The 20012-nt window shown below is 41.4% G+C and overlaps 1 protein-coding gene across 1 annotated transcript; it reads right to left on the bottom strand.

The window, feature by feature from the left end:
- Nucleotides 1-4322: 4322 nt before the first annotated feature.
- Nucleotides 4323-19528, bottom strand: pank4 (pantothenate kinase 4 (inactive)). Its single transcript, XM_041951647.1, has 19 exons — nucleotides 19399-19528; nucleotides 18862-18944; nucleotides 18502-18710; nucleotides 17605-17788; nucleotides 16875-16967; nucleotides 16593-16746; nucleotides 15866-16047; nucleotides 15687-15768; nucleotides 14766-14866; nucleotides 13444-13599; nucleotides 10583-10695; nucleotides 10052-10139; nucleotides 9638-9789; nucleotides 8283-8338; nucleotides 7995-8044; nucleotides 7607-7711; nucleotides 7424-7524; nucleotides 7185-7253; nucleotides 4323-6081 (listed from the first exon to the last, which is right to left on the bottom strand). The coding sequence occupies exons 1-19, from the start codon at nucleotides 19520-19522 to the stop codon at nucleotides 5829-5831; spliced, it is 2355 nt and encodes a 784-aa protein (XP_041807581.1). The 5' UTR covers nucleotides 19523-19528; the 3' UTR covers nucleotides 4323-5828.
- Nucleotides 19529-20012: the final 484 nt, after the last annotated feature.

The following is a 20012-nucleotide window of genomic DNA, read 5'->3' as shown; positions in this document are numbered from 1 at the left end:
CTCCCGAGTGCGCGTCCGTGTCAGGGCTGGCTGCCTGCTCGTCTCCTGGGGTTTGTCCCAGCGAGCGAGACAAGGACGGGCGCAGTTTGTTTTGTCATTAGTGTTGCATTGTTATCACTACTTTAGGTCACTTTACCGCAGGGAGAGACCGAGATAACAGAAGCTGAGATATATCAGACTTTTTTGTTATATCAAGATTTTTGCACAGGCTGTCAAAAAATGTTCCTGTCACATGAGACATCCACAGTGTGCGAGCGCACCAAATGTCCTCAACTGCATCCAAGAGTAACTTTACAGAATCAGTTTCATCCTTCAGTAAAATGCTCAAAAACAAAGCAACTGCCCAGTATTTAGTGTATTTAGTGAATTAAATAAATACCTCAGTGACCTCAGTTGTAGCTGTCCAACACTTCTGGATGAAGTGGGATTCCAGCCATTATCACCCAACATCAGTGCTGGACCTCACCGGTGCTCTTGTGGCTGACTGGGAGCAAAATATCTGCAGCCAGGGCGCAATATCAGATGGGAACCCTCCCCAGAGCAGCGGATGATGTTATAGCAGCAGATTCACACATGTAGTTTTTTTTTAACTTGATGTTCCACAATCACTTGTGGGTGTAACGCATGAGTGTCCACATACTTTTGGCCGTGCAGTGTATGCCAACAGCATCTGAAAGGGCTTCACTTTTAAACTCCACATCAATTTTTAGTCATTTGCGAGAAAAACAAATGACCTGGTGTTTATTCCTTTGTTTCCAAGATAACAGCTCAAGAAACACCTTTAATAGCACTCAGTACTGAGCTTGGCCGTGTGAACGTCCTCTGCAGTGAAACCATGTGACTGCACTTTTCACGGCCTGCTCAGAGCCAATTGACTGCAGAGAGGCAGCAACGCTCATTCTAACTCTACACGATGAGCCTGTTGTGTGTCGACAGATTTAATGCTGTTTATTTGCAGTGTGATTGTGTGTAAATCACCTGAGGGAATCGCTCGACATTTGGAATTCTGGTCTGCTATTTTTTCGTTTTGTGTGTCCGCCCTGAAAAATTGCTTGTTAGCGTTATTGAAACCAGTGAACAGGCTTTATACTCATTTGGTCTGAATACAAACAATGCTGACAAGCCACTTAGTGAAGTGTGAGTGTGACACAGAGGGACTGAGCCTGCTGAAGGAAGATAACACGCTAACATTTAAAAGGCCTTTAGAAATGTGTATTGAGTGCTCAAACATCTTGCACTGAAAATCCAATTTGCAGTGAATGCATGTATGTTCTGTGTATAAAACATGCACACAGACGGTTTGTTTGATTCGTTTTCATGCTATAACCCACATTTCTCATTTGTCTATGTATGTACATCATGTTACTGGGTGAAGAACTTCTGAGCTGCTGATGCACGCTGATCCTACAGCGAGTATCCTGGTACTTAAAAACACATTAAAGCACTTTGACTCTTTTTGGCTTCCATCCCGAGCTGAGATTTCCACATATTGCTTCATGCTTACGCTCCGTCAGGCAAATTTGAGCAAGATATCAACAGCTCTGTGAAGTGCGAGATGGCATTTGAATGGGACCCCCGGAGCTCCTGTGTGCCCCCTGCGAGACTGGAAAAGTTTCCACTCAAAGATCATGATGGGAATCGGTGTCAGTGGCACACATGCTGCAATCAAAGCGTATTCTCACAGGTCTGGATTCTGCCGCATTGCCAACAGTAGCTGCAGGTAATCCAGGTGTTCTCCACTAGAGAAGGAGATGGGTGGAGTTTGTTGCAGTAGATCAGTGATTCCCACCCAGGGGTGCGTGCAGACATTGTGGAGACGCTCAACTAATTTAACAAAGTTCAAAATCTGAGTTGGTTTAAAAATAAAATAGATTTCCACGTGTTTACTGTAAGTCTGGGAGGAAAATAAACACCAAGAGGATTATAAATTGGTGTGAGGCCGAATTTTAAGAAATTAGCAGCTAAACGGGATCAGAGGTGTGCTACAACCAACCTGAACCCACTGGTGAAAAGTAACTGAGTACATTCAATGTCCAATATGTTTATCTGCAGCATTAGTTACTTTACAGATTATAGTTTTACACACAAACATACCAACAGTTCACACAAGTACAACTCAAACGATCATTTAGTCGATTAACATAAAATTAAATGATAACTATTTGATAATTATTAATTTTAAATGCAAAATCATTTCATCCTCTCAAATGTGAGGATTTGCTGCTTTTCCTTTAAACTATTTCAATAGTTAATTTTTAATAATTTTCAGGTTCGTACAAAACATGCACTGTGCACTGTCTCGCTTTGGGAAAATATGATGACATTTCTCATTATTTTCATCATTTTTAAAAAAACCAATCAATTAATCGATTCTGGGCAAAAATAGTCATCAGATTTATCCTAAATGAGAATTTAGGTTAGTTGCAGTCCGACAAAATACTTCAAAATGAGCTTCACCAACAACTACAACAGTAAAATCCTGTTTTTACATCCATGCATGAGTAATAATAATCTAGTGATATAAAATATAGTACAACAGTCACAGGGACATTAAACAAACCTGATTCCAAAAGAGATTAGGTAAGACTTTATATAAGACTTTATTAATCTCACAATGGAGAAACTCACTAAAAGTTGGGATGCTGTGTGAAACATAAAACAGAATGTGATAACTTAATCCTTTCTGTCATATAATCAATTAAAAACAGCACAAAAACAATATATTTTATGTTTTACCTCATCAGCTTAATTGATTTTTGTAAAAATGTGCTTATTCTGAATTTGATGCAGCAACACGGGAAAGCTGTGGAACGCTCCAAAAACACCTGTTTGGATCATTCCACAGGTAAACAGGCTGATTGGTAACAGGTGATAGTATCATGATTGGGTGTGAAAGGAGCATCCTGGAAAGGCTCAAAGTTTTCAGTGCACTTTTACTTGTAACGCAGTTTTTCAGTGTTGTATTAGCACTGTTACTGAAATAAAGGATCTGAATTTCCTCCAGTGCTGCCTCAATCCGCTGTAACACCTGAACACCACCTGCTGAGATTGAGAGTACATGAAAACTATTGACAGCCAACAGAGAAGCAGAACTATAGTTTTCGGATAAAACCTACTGAAAGAATGAAAGAGAGACCACCATTTCCAGGAAGGCTGTGTGTTGTATAATTGTCCATTTTTATGTACCATCACGTCAGTCCAAAGACGTTCGGCCACTTTATGACTATGATACTTGACGCTTTTTGAACGTCCCACTACAGTAAGCTCCACCCTTCTAACGCAGTAGGTTGAGTAAATCATATGCAAATAATAATGTGGAAAAAAAGGAAGGAAAGTTACTACAAATCACCCAGGAGACACAAGAGGAACTTAGTGTATTTACATGTATCTAAAAAGGGGTGATACACAATGTGGCGTATTGTATGTTTAAGGTCACGTGACCAATCAAATTGATGTTATTGTTACTCGGAATGCACAAAAGGTTCGGCTACGTTGTAGTGGATGGAAAGCCCAAGAAAAAAAACATCTTTTGAAATCACTGTTTACTGTAACTACAGTAATTAGTGTTATGCAAACAGTTGCAGTCAATGCTGCACTGTTTTCTCAGGGCCTGTGGTATCAGTGTGTTGTGAGTAATTAGAAAGGTATACAGTGAAAAGCCGTGCAATAAAAGCTTCGTCCCACTGCGGCTGCAGGAACAGGTCTGCAGAAAGTGCAACTTAGTGCGCGGTCACGTGCTCCGTTCATTCAAAGGGGATATTTGTGCAGGAGTGCCAGCGTGGATCTGAAGTGTACTGAAGGTAATGTGCAGCACCTGAGCTCTGGTTCACCTGCAAAAAATTCACTGACAAGGATGCACAATTACCAGATTACCAGTGAGTTTGGCTTTTTTGCATCAGTGTGGGTGTCACACTCCTACGTAATCTGTCCATGACTGAACTGATGCTGGAGGGAAACATTCCTGATTATTATACAGTAAGTATACAAAAACAAAAACCAGGACAGACCGAACATACTTCATACATAGATGTCACTAAATCCACGAGGGCATGTCGCAGAGCTGGTGTGTGTGTTTTGGCAGTCAGAGTGATGAGAGGAGAAGCAGGGGGACCCCCTGCCAGGCGTCCTCATGCATTATCAACCCACAGCTCCCCAGCAGGCATCAACCACCACATACCAGGGTGTCGAGCTTTTATACCGCCAGGGGCAAGTTCGGCTTTTTAATATGGTGCGACTTTCAACTCTCCCTGTTCCTCCAGACGGCTGCAAACTCCACTGACACGTGAGAAACGAACACACACACACACAGATGGAATAAAATAAAGGTTTTCACCATTTAATTAAAATTGATTGTCAGGAGAATAATACACAAAATTGTGCTTGGTGTGCTTAACTGAAGTGATGCAAATGAATTATATATATACTGTATGTATATATACACGTACAAACATACACACACACACACACACACACACACTTGTATATCACATGTATGTACAAAAGACACGTACAATATTGCAATGTGAGTCCACACGTCAAGTAACTGTAACTTTAGGGAACGTTTTCACTCCTACGCCTTTAAAATCCGATCCTGCCTTGAATTCAGATATTCACGATGAAGTCACCAAAACAGCGAGCCACTTCACGATCACACAGTGTTCGATGTTTGTTTGTTACGACTACGTGCTGCAGTATTATTGCCTTCAAACAATTGCATTTTGGATTCAGGGATGGATTACAGCGTGTACTTGAACATGCCAGTTAATTACAATGAATCCCTGGACTCGTGCCACGGCCAGCTCAGTGGCAAGAAGTTCCAAGTGATGTTTTGATCAGACAGTTAGAATACTTAACCTGAAATATGCAGTGTTAATTTTTGACACCAAGCACCCTGGGAAAGATTGGAGAAATCATGAAAACCTACGTCACAGTAGAATACTGCCACCTTGTGGAGGAACACGACCAAATCTCTCTGTGATAAAGTGCTGCTTCGCCCGCTGATCGAACGTCTTCCCTGATGATGCCACAGCAACACACGCGACAGTGACAATGATTCATTTCATGATCTCAACTCATTCACTGGCAGTAATATAACACGGGAGATCCATGGATGCTTCCGAGACGACGGCGTGAGATTGCTGGCAAACAAAAGCAGATACTTGTGTGGTATCGTAGCCTTCAACAGGAATAAAAAGCTTAATCTAAGTGAATGATGCTTTCATCACATCAGCCTCAAGGCACATTAAGTACACTTCATGTAAAAAGTGTTACCGCTGAAAGCTGTAATTACTGCTGCAGCTCTCTCTCTCTAACACACAAACACACTCCAGCCAAAGAATCACATTTGCCCGTATGGGTGCTCAGTGTTGTGTGTTGGCAGCATGTCAATGACTGATGCAAAATATTTCAAAATAAAACCTTCGTTTTTCACTCCTTCTCCTACAAGCTGAAGATCTCATCTGTCATAACAGTCTGTTAAAATGTCCTGAACGCAGGCCGTGACTGCACATGAAAACAAAGAAAGATCAATATGCAGTAATGATGGTAGCAAAGTGATTGTACAGGATGTTGGACAGAGACCTGCAAAGCAATGTAAACCATGTCCATGAAACCAGCACTAAAATCAACAATGTTTCAAAATTAAATGTAAAACCTCCCTGTTAACGATCAGCTTTAAAACCCACCTAAATTTTACAATCAGCTTTGCGATCAGTCATTCACTGAGTGGCAGTACACGATCACCATCCTTACATTCAGAGCTCCAGCTAATCCCTTCTGGTTGCTCGACTTCGGCGTTCTGTCCTGCTCAAACTCGAGCTCTGTCGGGCTCACGAGGGCGTCGGCGCCGCAGAGTGTTGGCTGGTTGGCTTTCCAGCCGGTACCTCGTACTTGAAGACCACGCTGAACAGCTTTCCTCCCAGTCGGTCGGCCAGCCACGAGTTCTTGATGACGGCCATCTTGAGGCTCTCGCAGCTGAGCATGGCGTAGTAGTTGGTGTGAATGGCACGGCCCATTCCCTCGATGATCACCAGGTCGGTTTGTCGCTCCCGCACCACCATCGCCAGAACTTTGTCCAGACGGCTACAGAAATGCAGAGAATAAAAAATCTTAATATTTCTGCTGCGCTAAAAGACAATAATAGAGTAAATGTCATTAATTCTTAACCAGCTGCTCAGATTTAAAGCTTTTAAAAGTGTAAACTTCCAAACAAGACACAACCCTCCCACTAGAGTCGACCTGACAGAGGACCAATACAGGTTCGGATCCACATTCAATCTGGTCCAGGTCGGGTCCAATTCTATTACCACAAGTACTGGATCTGTTTAACATTATGTGTAATACCCAAGTGGATCTGAGAAGACCCGGCCGTGATCAGACAGAGCCGATCATGATGGAAGTGCTGCGCATGTGTGTGTGTGTGTGTGTGGGGAGATAAGCTGAAAAAAGTGCCACAACAGACTCACCTCAGAGCACAGATGATAGCACATTAGCAATGCTAACATTAGCAGCCGTGACATCGAGCAAGCAATCGTGATTATAGTTCAAAAGGGCAAAATTAATTACATTTTCTTTATTACACTCGATGCAACAAAACTGCAAAGATTTAAAACGAGTCACGTTTGTCATCCGTTAACGTAGCCATACTGGTTCAATCAGCAAGAGAGAAATAACAGAAAAGCAGGAGGTATTCTACAAACTTTCTTCAAAGAAAAGGTGGATTATGCATCACGGCGAGGGGAGAGGACTGCTAACTTTACATTAGACAAGACACAAAGTTTTGTTTCAACAACTTGTTCTGTGTCTCCCGGTGAGGTTAAAGTGCAGCATTTTTGAGTTCCGCGCAGGTCGGGGTCCCAGCTTTCAAATAATACATGGGTCCAGTTCAGTTTAGTAGAACATTTCCTGAGTGTTTTCAGGCTCGGGGACGAAATTTACCTACCACTAGGGCGCAATTAATTGCATATGCGAAAGAGGGAAAGTGTTTGCAGTGTTCTTGATTCAGTTTCAAACACCATGCTACAGTTTGTAATGCAGGCTTTCTGATCCCTGAGCAGAAGCCAAGATGCCCCTGATGGCATCACTCCATAAGGTCTAGAGCCACAGTAGATCTTTATACAGCTGTTTTCACAGGGTGAACAGTACCCCTTTAAAAATGCCCCATATAAAATTGCCAAACAACCAACCTCAGATCCAGGCAGGGCGAGCTGGAACCACTCTGAACCAACGTCAACCTGTCCTCCCTCAGACCAGCCCTACACAACACACAGACCACAGCTTACTGACGATCCTCTTCAAATGCTTTAAAAAGCTTTTTAGATGTGAAATCATGAGATCAGACATAGAAAAACATTTTAGAAATTACAGGTGATAATGTAAAAAAGCGTCAGTTTGCTCTCATCTGTGCATTTTTAAAAACACTCACTGAATCACTGGATCCATGGCCGCGATTCTCTCGGTCAATATTTGCAGTTCGCCGTTCGTTACGTCATTTAAAGCCGGACCAGAGTTGCTGGCCAACACAACCTAAAGGCAGACAGACAGAAGAGTTGGATTAACATTTCATCAAGTAGAATATTTTTGACATTATGTTGCTGCAGCTCCTTACCTCTGTTCCTCGAGAGAGAAGCTCTCTGACAAAAGGGATCACCCCTAGAATGATGTCTACTCCACTATTATCTACGAAAAACAAGGCACACTTATGAGGAGGACCCTGCAAGAGAAAACCAGGATGGATGGTATTCAAGCACTAATCATCACAAGCACACATATATGACATATTCCTACTGAGCGCTAAAAAGCTGTTGTCTGTTTCCTCTTTGTGCTTAATCAAACAAAGCTGTGCCTATTGCTGACAGTGCCTGAGCCACATGTTAGTCTCCTTCTGGGGTCATCACATCCTGTCAAGTGCTTTTGATAAAACCTCTAACCTCCCACCACTAACGCTACGATGAATAACTTGGCTTTGAAATGAAAAAGCAGAGAAAGAGCCTGACCTTTAGTCTCTCAAGCCATTGGTCATAGGAGTCAATGAGCCATGGCCGCTCTGAGAAGAAAAAGAGAAACAAACACAAATATAAAAATCAGCCTAAGGTACTTCCTCTGTGCACCAAGAGTCATTCTAAAAGTCTCTCAATTTGACGATATTGTCCTTGTTTGTTAATCCTCACACAGACATTCAAAGACGTGAAAACAATCAAGCAGGTCTAGTGTGTCAGATGGTTCAATGACAAAAGCAAAAAGACGAAATAGTGGAAAAATAAACAAGAGAAATATTTAAATACCTTCCAACTGTCGCTTAGCTTCCTCAAACCCAAACTCAGGATCAGATTCGAGGACACTGCATGACATCAATACAAAATATGTAAAAATAAGACAGGTCTTTGGATCACAGTGTAACTAGAATTACCGCCTCATGTTTGTAAGACCAGTCCAGACTCACATAATATCTGTAGGTAAAAACTTAGAAGGGATTTAATAAAAGGTATTAAGTGTACTTTTTCTTTAAGTGACTGATAGAAAGCTTCATCACATGGTGCAACAACAATCACCTGAAGCTCAATATCAGCAGAGCCAATGAGCTTGTGGTGAACTACAACGCTTCAAATATGGCTGTTGCTGCAAAGAAGCTACAAACTGTAAAACGTGGATGCTTCACGTCTTCAACCGGACAGCAGAGAAGATCTCTACAATCAGCACAGTCTCAAGGTGGACGCCAAGATTAGTGCCACCAATTCAGTGTCTGACCACAGGTAAAATATGGTCACAATCTTCTGTTACTGAGTTGTGGTGCTGAATAACTGCCAGAAAAGTGTTTCTGCACAACATTATGATGTCACAGTTAAGTTGACCTTTGACCTTTTGGATATAAAATGTTATCACTTCATCATTTTATCCAATGAGACATTTGTGTGAAATTTTGTCATAATTAGCGTATGAATTATTGAGTTGTGGCCAAACGTGTTTTCTACAATCACAGTGACCTTTGACCACCAAACTCTAATCAGTTTATCTTGACTCCAAGGGAACGTTTCTGCCAAATGTGAAAATATTCCCCCCACTTATTCCTGAGATACCGTGTTCACAAGAATGGGACTGACATACAGGTGTATGGACGGACGGATAACCCAAATACATAAAAATCACCACACCAAAAGTAAAATGCACCAGCCCCTGCAGCCGAGCCTGCAGATAAAAAGGTGCTGTCTCCTCTCAAATCTATGCTTATCAATTCATTTCTTAAAGAGCAGTTCTGGACAAGAATATCAGGCCACAGCTGACCTTTAGGCAGTTAAAAGATAAGATTGCTGTGATGCTCGGTGAACAGACTCACTTTAAGCTTCAAACAGCAACAGACACATAAAACTCTCTGAGAATCACTGGGATGCAGTTCCATTCTTTGTTGGGATTAATTTTTATTTTGGTTGTTTTCAATTCATGCTGCCTCAGGGTAGCTAACTTGTCAAAACAGAGTAACGTGGCCAAACCCATTACCACAGTCGCGGAAAAACTCCCAGTTCAATTCTGTTGCAGCATGAAAATACAAGCAGAGCCAATCAAACTATGCACAATCAGGCAGAACAAAGCAACCACTCAACCGGCCAGCTCGCAGGATATAAAAGCCATTAACTCCACTCACTCCGACACGGCCTTGGCTCCCCAGTCGAAGACATTCCCAGCCAGGACGCCCCTGACCAGGGCGAACTGTCTCTCTTCCCAGCTCAACTCCTCCAGGGACTTCACTGCCTTCTGGTAGTACTTGAGAGCTATGTCATTCTCCTTCTGTTTAATCTACAAGAGAGCACAGAGACGGTACAGCTGGTTTGAATTGAACAAAAGATCAGTAGCAGATCAGAAGCATTCAGAGATGTAAAAAAAAAATGAACACAACATGAGAATATATGAAAGACTAATGCTTTACCTAAATTTTAAAACAAACTGTGCAACACCATGAGACTGTAAAACTGAAACATTGTAAGAAATGAGCTCAGTGAGGGCCAAACCAGCTGTGACAAAAAAGAAAAGAGAATAGTTTGATAGATTTCACTCAGACCTTAGAGTAGGGATCAGGAAAGTTGAACTCGTTTAAACAGTGTTCCCTCGTGTCTAACAGACTTCTGACAGTGAGGGATCCATAAGCACTAGGTGAGAAGAGAAGCACTCTACATTAGCCAGAGAGAAAAACATACACACAACGGGGCTGGGGCGGTCGATGCAAAGCACTTTTCATTGGTACTGACAGTGCTTGTACTGTGGCATGACATAATGTAACAGGAAAAACTGTGCTCAAATGTGGAACTGGTTTATAAAAATTTGGCATTTGAGAGTTTTTATATTGACTTTCAACAATATCTTACATGTCTGATATCACTGCAGTTCATTCTGATAGATCATACTTATGCACTACAGTTAACAGATTCAGCATCAAAACTTCCCTTTTATACTGACAAAGCACATGGGCAGTTACAGCAGGTATGAAGACATGAAACTAAAGCAGACGCTGAAGGCTTGAGTTCAGTCCACTACGAGCAACCTCTGGGTCAAACAGAGAGGCCTTGCATGCAAAAACAAAAGCAGTCCTTACAAAGGTTGGTGGCGGAGGGTCTGAAGCTTGTGTCTGTATTTCTGACGGAACTTCTCGGCTCGCTCGGCTGCCTCTGGCATGTCAGGCTGGCTGGCTACAGCTCTCTTAACCACCTGCTCCGAAAAAACAAAAGCAGCAATCAGCCATGTTCACAGCCTCCACAGCACAAACACCAAGTGGGAAAAAAAGAAACATCAGACTAATTCATCTCATATGAAAAGCTGACCTGTAAACACCAGATGTACTGTCCATGTAGGAGCCTAAATACAGTTTATTTAGTAAGAATAATTTTTATTTAAAAATATGCAAATTCATAAGTAAGATGATTGAGAAAGATTTAAATATTATTACATATGTACATTTCATTTATAGTGTATGAGTAAGATAGGACTCTTATTGTGATATTTAAAAAACCCATCAGTTAACTTGGTTGCCATGGGAACGGGGTCAACAGCGGGGTCAGCAGGAACAGAAAGGAGACTGGAGCGCTATAGTTTTTTGACCTTGCTCTCTCTCTCTCCACAGGCTTTCTTTACGACGTGGAAAATTGTATTTGTGTACGTTTCTAACGTTTTGTAATGTTGCTTTAAGTTTTCAAGTAAACAGTTAAAATCAAGAAGTGGACTTGTGGATTTATTTTTGAAGTGTTTTTGATACGAGGGAGTCTGACGAGCGTCAAGCTAAAGCTTCAGTAAGGACAGTAAGGACCTACAGTCCATTTCTGAGCTTATTTTGTCTTAATACACAGATGTCACAGATTATCACAGATAGCTGGCTGAACATAGATGCTGAGTTTGGGACAATCACCATTTCAATTCACCACTTTGTTCATCTGGGGTCCGTTTCACAAAGCAGGTTCAACAAACTCTGAGTGTAACCCTGAACTCTGAGTTGATCTACTCTGAGATAGGAAACTCTAAGTTTTCGATTCCACAACAGCAGATTTGAGTTAGTTTGATTAACTCAGAGTAGGTTCACCTCGAGTTAAGCGCGTGCACCGCAACTTTAAAAAGACAGCATCAATGGAACCCCGATTTGAGGAGTCACCATGGCAACGGGGAAGCGGAAGGCTGCGTACTTCACGCCACTGGAAATTAGACATTTTAATGCGCTCATACAGCGAATATGAACACGTTTTTAGACGGAAGTCCAACACCGCTGCAGCTGCGAAGGAGAGGGAGACGGCGTGGGAGAACATTGCTGCTCGGGTCAATGCGTGAGTATAAATGTAGTCCTTTGAAATCACAATAATATTACAGGGCAAAACTGCTTGAATGGTTGCCTATTAATTTATTTCATTTAGGTGCAATCCCGCGGGGGAGAAGCGCACTTGGCAGCAGCTTAAAATGAAATATAAAAACATGGTTGAAACAGGTAAGACCTCGGCATGATCTCATGGAGGTAGCTACCTCATTTTGATCATGTTTTACATTGTAAAGTAAATATTAAGTGGCTCCCTTTCATTGTAAAATTGGTTATATTGTGTTCATATAATGTTTTGTTTTTTGTTAACGAATGAAATAAAATTTAAAAATGAAAAAAGTGTTCTCATCTATATCATGTTATGTTAAATAATTAAGCCTATATTTAAACTAACACAGACTTTTACTCAGCCAACAGAAAGAAGGCAGATGCACGAAGAACGGGTGGTGGCCTAACACCGATAATTGTCTGGAAACTATCTCCCGACGAATATTTAATTCTCTGCGCAGTATCGCTGCACCTTCATCCACGGGATCATGATCAAAAGACGTTAACATGCCATGTTAACGAAAAAAGTCACCACCTACTGTGCCTAATGGACTTCCACTGACTGATATTTTTAATGATTTTTTTTAATAACAGACGGCAGAACTATGCCAAAACTCGTCTGCCGACTGAATGAATGAATGAGGAAATGAAATACGGTGTGCGGTTGAAAGAGGGCGGAGACACAGAGAAACTCGAGGTTCCTTGAGTAAAACCTGGTCCCGACCAGGTTAGGTTCATAGAGTCAGTTACTGCGGTAACTGACTCGGAGTTTAACTTACCTCTGTCTGTGAAACAGGCTTGAGTTACCCCTCTTTCTCTGGTTTGACTTACCTTCCTATGTGAAACGGAAAACTCAGAGTTTCCCTCATTTCAGGGTTAACATACTCGGAGTTTTCAGTAAACCTGCTTTGTGAAACGGACCTCTGTTTTATAACCCTGATTCCAAAAAAGTTGGGGCGCTGTGTAAAATATAAATAAAACAGATTGTGATCATTTGCAAATCCTTTTTGACATACAAAAGTCAGTCAATTGAAAACAGTACAAAGAAAATATATTTTATGTTTTACCTCATCAACATCACTGATTTTTGTAAAAATCTGCTTTTTCTGAATTTGATGGAAGCAGCATGTTTCAAACAAGTTGGGACAGGAGCAACAAAATACTGGGAAAGCTGTGGAACGCTCCAAAAACACCTGTTTGGAACATTCCACAGGTAAACAGGCTGATTGGTAACAGGTGATAGTCTCATGATTGGGTATGAAAGGAGCATCCTGGAAAGGCTCAGTGGTTCACAAGCTAGGATGGCGCGAGGTTCAACACTTTGTGATCACATGATTGTATAAAGGAGATTAATACATGGACTCGGGAACACTTCTTTAAACTGCTGTCAGTAAACAAAGGTTGATAGTAAATGACTGCATTCTGGTTTTATTTACATTTTACACAATAGAGACAAACAGAAAAAACCATATGAGGAGACACAGATTAAAGTTTTGCCAACCATCTGAACTGCAATGCAGATCCACAGTTTAAAACTTCTGGATCTTTCGGTCATTTTACCAACACAGTCTGTATGGCACATCTTAATTTCAGACTGCTCGCCATCCTACCCCATCTAGGGCCTCCTCGAAGCAGTAGAGCCAGTATTCACGGGCCAGAGCGTCCTCTGTGAGGTCCATGGTGTCGGGGATGTACGATGAAGGGTCCCGCAGCAGAGGCAGATTCACCAGCTGCCTCTCCAGACGGTCCATCTCCAACATGTCAAACTAGACACAACAAAGAGACAGAGGAGACACATGCTGTCATGTCCATAAACTCAAAGCGCTCAATGCTTCTTCCAGCTCCTCAAACGTCAAAGCCTATTGCAGCTGTCACTCCTCAAGATTTTTATTCTTGGACATATTTCACAGTATATAAAGTTTCACTCATGTTAGTATTTTTTCTTTGGTAAGACAGCAAAGAGGAGTGTGGAAGAAGAGGGAGGAAAGATTCTAGCAAGATTTAATCCTAAAAGCTAGCGGAAGGCAGCAGGTTCATTAATTGTGGAACATAATCAATAGTCCATTAAGGAAAGTCAATTGTTTTAAAACAACATACATTGAGTGGTACATCCTCAAAGATGAACTAATATTTCATTTGCAGTCCTGCATCACCCTTTGCCACTTTGCACTCATGAAAACTAGTTAATGAAAGCTGAGGAAAAAGCAGGAAATTCAGTGGTGAGAGTGGATTCCAGGGCGGCTAATGCTAACAGAGGTGAACAGCTCCTGCTCCTCTACAGAGGCCTGCACGCTCAAGTATCACACCAAGGAATCAAAAACATCAAACACTCCCATTTTCCATCTTCACAGCATACGATTCGACCAAAAAAGAACTTAGTACGGGACAAAACAGTGGCGTGACCTTCATCAAAAACAAAACTATTCTAAAACACCTGCTCTAAGGTCTCTCATGTCCTGTCCTGAATGGATGACTTGACTAAACACTGGAGTGTTTTCAGGTAGAGAACAAGGCCCTGTGAGCAGGAGTCACATGTCATCAAACCAGGGCACAAAGGTGAAGCAGTGGAAGATACTTACGGGAAACTGAGGGCGAGAGTTAGGTAGACAGAGGAATGTGTGGAAAGGAGATGAAAGGAAAGATGATCACAGATTAATGAAGCTCTTTGTACGATGCTTGTGGATTCACTGAGGAGAGCGGTGACGACACTTCCATACAGGAGATCAATAAAATGTGACATAAAACTCTATCTAAAACTAAATCTAAAAACATCATAAATTTGTAAATTTGACAGGAGGAAAGTGAAATAAAAAAAAAAAAAAACAATAAACCTGCACAATAGTGAAACTAGGTCATGCAGTTTCAGTGGGTCCTTGCGACCCAGCTTCAGTTCTTCATATCTGATCAGTCTTTGCTTCCTCTGCTAACTCACCGTTCCACTGCGTGCACGTTGCATGGGATTCATATCCGGTGAAACGCTCATCAGGCCTGAGCTTCCCGCATAATTCTCACCCCAACTGTACTGGTTTGGATCTGGAGGAGCACAACACGTTGAATTATGATATATTTGTGGTGCAACATTTATATTTTAGGGCATTTATTATTACTCAAGGTGTGTATTTACAAATATTTGGCACCAGTTGGATTTTGTCATTATTTGATACAAATAGTTGTTTAGACACACATTTTAGTCTGCTCTGGCATTATTACCTACAATAGTTCTTCTATATTCTGCCATTGCAGTTGTTAATGTGAAAGACAAACAGGCGCCAAAACAGGATGTTCATTAGTTTCACAACTGACGTCATGAGATTTTAGTCAAACCTCATGTCAGTGAAAACATGCAAGAATCTGCTTCCTGTAATACTACAAGTCTGCAGGCAGCCCGAATGTGTGAGGGAGGACTTGCATGATGTGTGTGAAGCTGTTTACGTTTATATTTGCATTTACAAACAGTTAATGCATGCATACTCCCATTAACAAACACGGTCTCCCTCTTTCATTCATTCAACCACCTTCTTGGATAGGTCGGCACTGTGATATTTGGGCATATCTAAAATCCTGCCGATATCTGAGTGTTTCATAATGTTTAAAAGTAGGTGCGTTTCTCATTCTGACCACAAACGTGGGCTTTTCTTTTGTGCATGCATCTCTACCCCTGTCTTGCAAACTGTTGGCTGTGCAACCCACAGAGCTGACCCTGAACAGGCAAGAAGCTATGTGTCAAATACTTTTCCCCTCACACATTGTTATGACATATGACATGCATATCTTTCAGCCTCACATTCATTGACAAATACAACGCTGATACCAAACTGAGGACAATAATGTGCATTTGTAGGTTTTTCCTTACTGTCCTCCTCTGCTCCTTTCAGAAATGCTCCAATGGCTCCGAGATAACCTTCATGTCTCAGAAACAAGGCCTGAACTTCACCCTAAAACAACAAAACAGAAGAGGGTAAAAATGTGATGTAAACGTCATGTTTGACAGGATTTTGTTTGTTTTTCTGTCTGCAGAGGAAGTGGCCTCACCTTGGTGAAGAAGTTGATGCTGTAGGTGATCGTGTGCATGGTGACAGGGTGTCCTCTGATGAAGAAGCCTCCAAAGTAAACTCTGGACAGTTTGTGGAGCTTTGCGTACAGACAGGCCAGCTGCCCGATGTCGTTGCTGATCATATGGAGTAAACTCTTGGCCAGGTCTTCTTTAGAGAACTCTACAATTCAGAAGAGAGTTATATCAATGGAACAGCAACATGCTTCTTCACTAAAAAGCTGATTTTGGTGGTTGAAAAACATTAGACTACTAATATACGTTAACAGTACAATGGCAGCAACACATCAGTAAAACTTTTTCAGTACAAAGCATAACAAAACTGTATGAGCATTGGGACAACACTATGATATAAGTATTGAAATCATGAACTACTCAACAATTGCTAAACAGTAGCAGATGAATAGTAACAGGATTTGTTTCAAAAAGCCAACAAAGCTGTGACTTTCGGTTGAATGCTGCCATCCCTTCATTTCTTAATACACAGAGAGACCAGTGCTGCATCAGAACTGGGTTAAAGGTCAGCAGCTCACTACAAGACAGGTTTTGCACTAAGATTGGAAAATATCAAGCCTGCCTTGCCAAGAAGACTTGAAAAACAGAAATGTGCTGGACTCATTACAGTCTTTTATTACACCAACATGAATACATACATAAATAAGTCTACAGGTCAGCCACAAAAAAAAAATCAGTGTCGCCATGTGCTACCTTGGTCAGCAGTAGCAGATTTTCCAAAGCTGCTTGCAATAAGATCTCCAGTCAAGCCCAAAGAACCGTGAGATCCTCCATAGATGTCTTTGACAAGCATGTCGACACTTGTGTGCTGCCCTTTTGAGGCCAGCTGTAGCAACTCATCAAATCTCTACAAGACAGAAAAGGGTAAAGATAATGAGGCTGAAGGAAACCACATATTGCACAGAGAAGACACCTTAATGGCGGACTTTAAAGTAACAGCTACTACAGTCTGACAGTGAAAGTTATTTAGTATACCTTTGTTTTGGTGAGCAAGGCTCCAAGGCCCCAGAACGTCCCTCCACCTATTGAGCTTCCTCCTACTCGCTCAAATTTGTCCTCTGATTCAACCTGTTGAGGAGGTAGAGTAGAGGACAGTGGTTTATTCAAATGTTAGTCATCTGGAAAAAGCCAAACTTGCACTATAAACACAACACAACCACACATATAGACAGTACAACCCTGATTCCAAAAAAGTTGGGACTTTGTGGAAACTGTATAACAGTTTGCAATCATCTGCAAAAAAATTGTGTTTATATCAGTTTCACAAAGTGTTCCTGAGCTCATGTTGTAACCTCCTTTATACAATCATGTGTTCACAAAGTGGTGAACCTCGCTCCATCCTCGCTTGTGAACCACTGAGCCTTTCCAGGATGCTCCTTTCATACCCAATCATGATACTATCACCTGTTACCAATCAACCTGTTTACCTGTGGAATGATCCAAACAGGTTTTTTTGGAGCGTTCCACAACTTTTCCAGTCTTTTGTTGCTCTTGTCCCAACTTGTTTGAAACATGCTGCTGCCATCAAATTCAGAATAAGCAGATTTTTACAAAAAACAATCAAGTACTGTTAACTTAACGTCTAATTAATCACTAATAATAATTATTTAATCAACTAATGGTGTCAGCTCTAGTTTAAATTGTTGAATAGGGGGACCTTCTTTCCTAACTACTGATGAAACTTTGATTCATCAGTTATTATTACCTTGATTATGGACACCCCAGATCCGATGTTTACGAGCAGGTAAGGGAAGATGTCTGGTTGAGTCGTCTGAAAGCGGAACTCTGAGTCAGCGTGCTTGGCATACACGAAGGCCTCGTGGGGTATGTTCCTCAGCACAAAGTTACAGCCCTTGATGAGGCAGGTCATCTCGTCCTCTTTGTCCACTCTGCCACAATGTAAAGAGTCAAGTAGTTTAAATGAGCCACAGCCAGCGCAGAGGACTATCTGTGTTCCCTCTGGTAAATAAAGTATTATGTGCAACCTTGATTTTAATATATCAGCCATTTCAATTTTTCTAAACAGACAAGCTGTCTGCAACCATGTGTCAAGAGTCATATAGACAGGTTTTAATTCCAAACAAACACATAGACAGTTTCACTTATTAGTTCCCCATTATCTTAATTACCTGACTAATGTGTGTGTGTGTGTGTGTGTGTGTGTGTGTGTGTGTGTGTGGGTGTGTGGGTGAGTGAGTGGCTCTCAGTACTAATTCCATAATTCAATATGGATGCAGACAAAAGCAAAACAACCTTCATGTGAATGTTCTGCTGCTTTCACCCATTAGCAAGAAAAGTGGCTGTCACAGTTTGCAAGCCAGTGAACAGTAGATATTTTCCAGAGCAGTTTTCACAATAAAGTGAAATCAAATGAGATCAAATAATGTCTCTTCAACAATCAAATTTGTCCTCTGTTTCAACCGCATTTACAGGAAGAGGGCAGGATATTGCTTTCTGTTCCAGTAAGGGTTGAAGAGCATTGTTCTTTCCAGTTGAGTCATCTGGAATATGCCAGAAATGTTCCTCCCTTTCTGTTTCTGTGTGCATGCATTATTTCCAGTGCAGTACTGTGCAGCATCAGACAGAAAGCAAAAATACTCACTTGAGTCCGAGTTTCCTCTCAATGAGCTCTCTGAACTTGTGTGCCCCTCCACCTGTGGCTTTGATAACTTTGGTTTCTGTGTTGACCAGATGGTCTTTGATGAAGTCCAAGCATGTTTCAATGTAAGCATTTTCAAACTTAATGAAGTGCAGACGTGCCGTGACCTCTTCCTGCTCAGATATTTCATACAGCTCATCACTGGCATCCTCCTGAGACGCAGATGAGAAAGAATACTCCATTACATCTACTTGTTTACCCGGTGTATGTTAGGTCGTGTCCGCCCATGCAGTTCGGGCTTTGTGGAATATACGAAAACTTGGCACGATACCCAGAACACGACAGATTGAACATAAATATTACCTTTGTAGCGTGGTCGAAAGATCGTACTTTGGCCACTTTGTGCTGTACAGTCGAATAGTAGGCAAGCTTTGTGAGAGATTCACCTTTTAAAGCAAAAAAACAAAAACAATGTCCGATAACGAACACGTTAGACAGCAGAATATACGAATGATAAACTCGACTAAGACCCAGATTTAAAACTGTAGCATTAGCTAAACAGAGACGGCGAAACCTCCCAGGCTAGCTAATAGCTAACGTCAACGCTGCTGTTACTTATCAAAGTTGGCCAGGTTGTTGGACAGACCTTTGTTTTATAGATGCAGATTATCTTGAAATCTCACCAGACTTCAATCTTCACGGTGAACAGACTTGCTGTTCGAAGAATAAAAAAAAACTAGACACGAATATAAGGGGCTAACGTTAGCTTTGTCTTGTTTACTTCACTTAAAGTCATGTGTTGTCATAGTATCAGGCTGCAGCATAGCTGGACTATGAGATTAGCTACGTTCGAGCCAAAGTGGCGGGAGAAATGAAGAAAACTTTCATATTCACACGTACCTATGTCTATGGCGAACCGCTTCGCGTTTTCCAAATTTCGGAATATTTCGTCGGGCGGAAGAGTGATGCTTTTATCCATGGTATGGCTACTTGTCCTGCTGTCAAGTCGAACACATTCCGCCATGGTCGACAAGGATTTGACGCTGCGTGCGTGGCGTGTGTGCGTGAAAGCGTGCGTGCCCCCACTCGTCCAATCAGCGTCCACATACAATCTGAGGGTCTTGTCCTGCAAACATTTCAGTAATACTGTGAACATAGCAAGCACTTGTACCTCTAATAATAATTATAGCACGAAAAACCTCTAAAACGAGTGGGAAACTAAGATGTTGTAGGTATTTAACGTGTAATCGGTGCAGTATGTCAAAGTATTGCACGTATAGATAGATACTTTATTAATCTCCAAAGAGAAATTTACAGTTCCATATGGTATGATGTGGTGACCCAGAATCCTCTTGGAAAAGTTTTATCAGGTGCTAATTATGCTAAATTGTTTGATACCGTGCCAACAACAGGTTTATAAAGTTTTTTTTTTTTTTTTTTACTACTGTAGCTGTTATGATTTTGATTATGAAACGTTCGCTTTGTAAAAGTTGGCTTAGTGGGACCAAGCTTAT

Source organism: Chelmon rostratus, chromosome 2, assembly GCF_017976325.1.
Source record: "Chelmon rostratus isolate fCheRos1 chromosome 2, fCheRos1.pri, whole genome shotgun sequence".
In the NCBI taxonomy this organism is placed as follows: domain Eukaryota; kingdom Metazoa; phylum Chordata; class Actinopteri; order Chaetodontiformes; family Chaetodontidae; genus Chelmon; species Chelmon rostratus.
This window is presented reverse-complemented; position numbering and strand designations above follow the sequence as displayed.

Excerpts from the sequence above, each read along its gene's own strand:
- pank4 (XM_041951647.1), bottom strand. The coding sequence starts at position 19,522 with ATGGCGGAATGTGTTCGACTTGACAGCAGGACAAGTAGCCATACCATG. Across the intron at positions 9,790-10,051 it reads TTCCTGATCCCTACTCTAAG|ATTAAACAGAAGGAGAATGA; the intron begins GTCTGAGTGAAA and ends GCTCTCTTGTAG. Across the intron at positions 7,712-7,994 it reads AATGGCTTGAGAGACTAAAG|GGTCCTCCTCATAAGTGTGC; the intron begins GTCAGGCTCTTT and ends TTTCTCTTGCAG.